General features: G+C 40.7%; 1 protein-coding gene across 1 annotated transcript; it reads right to left on the bottom strand.

Annotated features, from left to right (window-relative positions):
- Positions 1 to 347: 347 nt before the first annotated feature.
- jun (Jun proto-oncogene, AP-1 transcription factor subunit) lies at positions 348 to 2,309 on the bottom strand. Its single transcript, XM_079655417.1, has one exon. The coding sequence runs from the start codon at positions 2,011 to 2,013 to the stop codon at positions 1,066 to 1,068; it is 948 nt and encodes a 315-aa protein (XP_079511543.1). The 5' UTR covers positions 2,014 to 2,309; the 3' UTR covers positions 348 to 1,065.
- Between the last annotated feature and the right edge of the window lie 3,629 nt (positions 2,310 to 5,938).

The following is a 5,938-nucleotide window of genomic DNA, read 5'->3' as shown; positions in this document are numbered from 1 at the left end:
GCATACTTCAACATGTTGTAACTCTGACAGTGTTGTATTTACACCATGGACATTGTTAACACCTGAGAACAATGGGAGGTTTTTGTTCATATACGGTATAGTTATGTGTGTCTTGAGACAAAGTAGAAACCTGGACTTTATTGGCCTCCATCTGTAAGGTAGCTTGGTCTGTCAGCTGACACACAATCACTTAGCATTGATCAATATAAGCACTAATGGAATTTACCTTGAGGTACTGGGAACTGGCAGCTCTTGCAACATGTTGCAACATGTTTTATTGTTTGAGCTCCTGACATGGCACACCCACTTTTTTTCTGTCACACACTTTCAAGAACACAGAGGCAATGTTTCTTCATTTCATCTGGTTTATTTTTCTTAAATATTGATTAGTTTCTGAGTTGCTCAGAAAAACAAAACATAAAACAGTTCAACAGTATTTCATATTACAAAGGGTAAACATAAGTACTCCAAGTTGATCTTATATACATATAACAATGAGTGAAACCCCATTAAACAACTTTAGAAAGTAAATCTTAAAGTTTTCTAACTGCATTTCTTACAATAAAGAAAAAAGTACTTTGTACTATATCTCAGAAGTCAGGCAGCTTTTGTTACAACTTTTCAGTCGTTTAGAGTTGGCCTACATGCCCAAGGCAGATGCCATTGTGGCTAAGCAAGAAAAAGTCTCTATTGCATACATGTTCTTAAATCCTCTAATACTGAATTTCTCCTTTGATGGTCATGATAAGGTCCATGCAGAGCTGGGTGTAAATCAAGAAAGTTCAGTCTTGTCCAGCTCTGTAAAAACAGCAGGAAACAGAAAGCTATCCTGCCTGCATGCCCTCTCTGTTTCATGGCTACTGTCACTGTCCCGGGTCCATCTCTGGCACCGGGAAGCCCGTGGCCCTCAGGAACTTCAGTGCGGCCCCGGTTCTGCCAGTGTCTCGCCACATCATCCCAAATCCCGTCCGGATTTTTAGGAGATACGGCCACTCACTATCACAGGACGCGTCCGTTTTACTTTCAACAGTCTCCCCTCTCTCCGCCGCCGCTGATGACACCGCCTCAGAAGGTCTGGAGCTGCTGCGTTAACATGAGCTGGCACCCGCTGTTCACGTGGTTCATCACTTTCTGTTTTAGCTGGGCCACCTGCTCCCGCAACACGTTGGCGGTGGACGAGAGCTCCGAGTTCTGGGACTTGAGATTCTTCACTTTATCCTCCAGCCTCGAGATGCGCTCCAGCTTCCTCTTTCGGCACTTGGAGGCAGCGACGCGGTTCCTCATTCGCTTTCTTTCGGCCTTGATGCGCTCCTGGTTCTCCATGTTGATCGGGGAGAGAGGAGGCGTCTCCCCCGGCATCTCAGGCACCGTTTGGGGCTCCTCTTTGAGCGCCGAGAGCCTGGAGGATGGCTGTCCGTAGATGGGAAGCTGTGGCCCGGCAGCAGAGAAGGACATCACAGGGGCTGAGTTGGTGTAATTTGGTGCCGGGTTAAAAGTGTCCAAGTCCTCATAAACAGGCGAGTCCGAGCGCATGGCTATGTTGTTGTTGTAAACGGTGGCACCGGCAACAGATGACACAGGCGGCAGGGAAGTGTTGACACTTGTCTGAGAAGCTGAGGTGACATTCAGAGTGCCAGGCATGTGTTGGTGGTGGAGCTCAGCCAAGGCTCGGACAAACCCCTCGGCGAAGCCTTCCTGCTCATCGGTGACATTCTTGGGACACATGAACTGTGTAGGAGTCGGCGTGGTGGTGATGAGTCCGTTGCTGGACTGGATGATAAGCCGCTCCAGCTCCGGGGAGGCCAGCTTCAACAAGCCCACATCAGGGGATGTGAGAATGTCGCTGGCTTTGGCGCGGAGTTGAGGTTTCAGAGTGCCCGTCGGATCGGAGAGGTTAAGTGTCATGTTGTGTTTCAGCGCTTTGGGATTGCTGTATCCGTAGACGGCGTTGTCTTGCTGGGAGAAAGCGTTGAGCGAGTCGTCATAAAAAGTAGTTTCCATCTTGGCATACATGGAAGAGAAGCCAACGTAGCTAAAAAGTCTTTATCAAAATACGTTTTCGTTCCCCTCCTTCTCAGGGAAAAACACCGGTTTCCAAACGTCCTCTCTGTGCGTAAAGACGTCCAAACTTTGAGTGTGCTGGACTTAGCTCTTAGCTATGGTAGAAAAGCTTTCGCCAAGTATCCAGACTAGTTTTGAGTCAGTGAATGAAGTTCTCTTGTCAGGCACCGACCCTGTCTGTGGTTCCTGCTCTGCCTGGGTGTGTATATACTCTGAGCTGAGCAGCGTGGAGGCAAACCTTATCTGCTGCTGCTGCCTCTCTAAAAATAGGCATTATGTCATGACAGGGCTCTCCCATTGGCTGAGGGGCGTGTCGTGGGCGGAGTCCGGCCCTCCCGATAAGGTGCGTTGCCTTGACTACCAACCAGAAGATTCTTAAACCCGCGGTGGATTGTGGGATTAGGTAATGCTGCAAGGAGAGCGTAAACGCAGTGCATTGTGGGATGACGTATTGAGTTTGAATATCTTGTTACCCGCTTTACTGTCAGTGACTGGCAGCCGGGACAGCCAGTGCTGCTGCTGTACCTCCCTTTTCTTACCACCAGTTATTTATTTTATTTTATAAACATTAGGTGTGCAATAGACTAGTTTATTTATTATACTGTACGCTACTTCTTAACCTCTTTTAATATTTCTTCCTTGTTTGTATTTCTATTTGTTTTATCATTAAATTTGACATGTTGTGTGTTGAAGGCTTAGAAATATTCTTATTTTCACAGTTTCTTCCTAAGGTATAAATGAATGAAAAAGTACTAATTATAGCCTAACAATAATGAAAACGGTAATCAAAAAATGTGCATGTATAATTCACTGCTTATTTATATATTAACTGGATGTTTATATACATACATAAACAAGTATAACAAAACTGTATTAACCCTTTTCAATTATATTTGTAAGGACATTTAAAGTAAGTTGAATGATCAATTTCATAGAATGATTAAGGCCTACATCATTACATTATATTTGTTCTAGTTGTGGTTATTTTTTACAGTAAATTAAAGTTAAACTTTCTATTTTCTCTGAACATATATTTGAAAATCAATCTTGCTTTTATAACAACAGTGAATGACAAATTACACTCCTTTTCTATCCTTCCAATAGTGTTTCCAATAGTTCCAAGAGTTTATATGGCTTCAAAGCATTATATTTGAGACAGTTAAAACAAACATTCTCACAAAATGAAGATTTGCCAGCTTAGCCTGACTTTGAAATGCCATTTTGTAACAAAGTAAAGGATAATGGCTTTTCTATTCTGTTTATTAAGTTACCTCACTATTAACCATCTTTATAGTAGCCTTTTTATTAAAAATGTAAAATTAAATATAGATTGATAGATTATAGGGTTCAGTGTATCCTTTTCTATCTTCTATTCTGGAAAATGTCTATATTACAGCTGAATTGTAGCTTTAATTTATTTGGGTTAGAACCGTTATTTATGCAGTCTATGGTTAGAACTAAAGAAAGTTGAAAGCTAAACATTAAAAAAAAGATTGAATATTAAATCCTTTATATGAAAAAAATTATATATTTTTCCGTGTGCATAATGCACTCATCGTGGAAAGTCGACTCGACATTTTGTTTCTCAGTCTGGGACAACATGGTGGTCTCTGGTTGGTGGTCCCTTATAAATAGTCTTGTATAGCACTACACAAAAACAGTATTTTTAATGGGTGGGAGTTAAAACTTGACACCAAGGCAGGTTAATGTAAACATAGACATAATTACTTATAAGAAATGCTTTAAAGCTTTTTTATTTACGTGAAGTGTAAAGCCAAGTCCATTTTATTGAGTCATGTACTTTGGTACCAGTATTTCCTCTCTGCGGTCATTAGGAGGCAGATTTAATAGCACTTTTTTACTTTTACCACAGCATATAGCAGCGTCTGAAAAGCTACATTAACGACCCTTTTATTTCTGCTACAACTACAAATTGTAAAAGATAGATCTACCGACGTCTGTTCGTCCTATGGTTCGTCCTCATAAAGAGAAAGTACATTTCCTATTATCCATGTCAGGGTGTGTAATTAGTGTACTGCAGTCCATTGTCCCTTGGCCTTTGGTCAGAAATCACAGCTGGTTTAATGGCAGGAGGTTATCGTGTGTGTCTTACGTGTTCGCCTCTAGTCCTCCACACTCCCACTGTCTGGGTCAGTTTCTGCCCTGCCAGCTTTACCGCCTACTATCTCCAGCACAGCACGTCTAAATATGTCCCCCTTGTGTGACAAGTAAATCAGTCCCCTGGCGCTGGCTGGCTCAGAAAGGCACCTTAGGAGGATGAACCTGATCGTAAAACACCACCACAGTTTGACTTTTTATGGCTACTAATGTTGTCTTTATGTACTGTTGTATATGTCAAACCACTGCCATCAATAGGGCTGGATGTAAGCTGATCCAACTCGTTTACTTAACTGATCGTTAGCAGTTTATGTTTTGATTGAACTGCATGTGAGAAGATTGTTTTAATTTATACGGTAATGCATACACTAAAAGGTTAAGTTGGGTCACATAGAGGGTTTTTGGACTGACATGGCATATAACAAACCTATTTTAAAGGATTTTTTTCTCCATTTCCCAATTTTTCCTTACAGTCTTTCTTATCCTTTCATTTTCCTTACATCCACTTTGTCGCACTTTCATATCTATTACTCTGGGACAAAACGAGAGAAAGCAGAATAAGGACAAGTTGTTAAGGTACTTGTTTACACTCAATGATCAAATGGAACAGTTTGAAATATTTATCCACTTTTTACTCATTAGTCTATTCATGACTGCTTTTCTTCTGAATTAAAGCACATTAAATAATCATAAGTATGAGTTCTTGTGCCTCGCACCTGACAGCAGGGATCCTCGTTGTCCCAAATAGACAAATTAAGTAAGGGTACAAACCAAGATGTAATTTAAATGTATTATCTTGTTAAAATTAAAGCTCTTTTCAAAGTAAAATCCCATGGCACAACGTAGGACCTTGGTATATTTATATACTTTTAAATAATGTTCAATACAGAACCCTTAAATGTTTCAATATGGCTGCAGCGCTGAATAAATTGGGTCTGCTTTTCTTCCCTGTGCTTTGCTTAACGTTATTAAGGGGTAACCATGCACAGCATAGTAGTTTGCCAAAGTAATTTTCTGTGTAGGAATGTATGGGAGAATGTGCATGGAGGAAGACTTCTGTTAAAGTCACTACACACAACGTGAAGTTAGGATTTCCTGCTGCTGGATATTTGGTCACTTGTGGTCACATGCAGTACTTGTTGTCCGTGCATGAAGCGGCAGAGGCCTATGAGGGGAGAAGTTGATTGTTAACAGTTGAGAAATGTTTCAAAAAGAGGCCACATCCAAGTATTCAAATAACAAGTTTAGTATGATTTTTTGTAAGAATCTGTCTTATATTAAATGTATAGTGATTCTTTGTCAGGCTGCAGGCCATATTTCTCTAATTAAGGCCGATTCACTGCCACGAGTTAAACAGGGTCCGTTTTTTTGAGACTCGCTGTTCTAATTTAATTATTTTAGGTTGGTGGAGCTCACTGCAGTTTTGCAGGACTCTGGGAAGTGAGGTTTCAACACGTTGGAAAAATATATGCAATGGGATTGATGGATAGGGAGCAGGAACACTTACTTAGTACTTTCCATCTGTGAAAAACCTATAACCCATAATCTTATACAAAATCTGTATGATATAATATGGCTTAAATAATAAAAAAATGTAACATAATGATGGCGCTAGTTCAAACTAATCATGGGATCAGCAAAGTTATGCCAATTTATCCTGACTTGTACATCCATGTTTGTACCAAATTAACTTGCAATCATTACAATAGTTATATCACTTAAAACCACTTAAGTCAAACAAAGTCTTTGGGGTCCATCA

The sequence above is a fragment of the Notothenia rossii genome (assembly GCF_949606895.1).
Source record: "Notothenia rossii genome assembly, chromosome: 1".
Classification (NCBI taxonomy): domain Eukaryota; kingdom Metazoa; phylum Chordata; class Actinopteri; order Perciformes; family Nototheniidae; genus Notothenia; species Notothenia rossii.
Note: the sequence above shows the minus strand (reverse complement) of the source record. Positions and strands in the feature narration are given on the sequence as shown.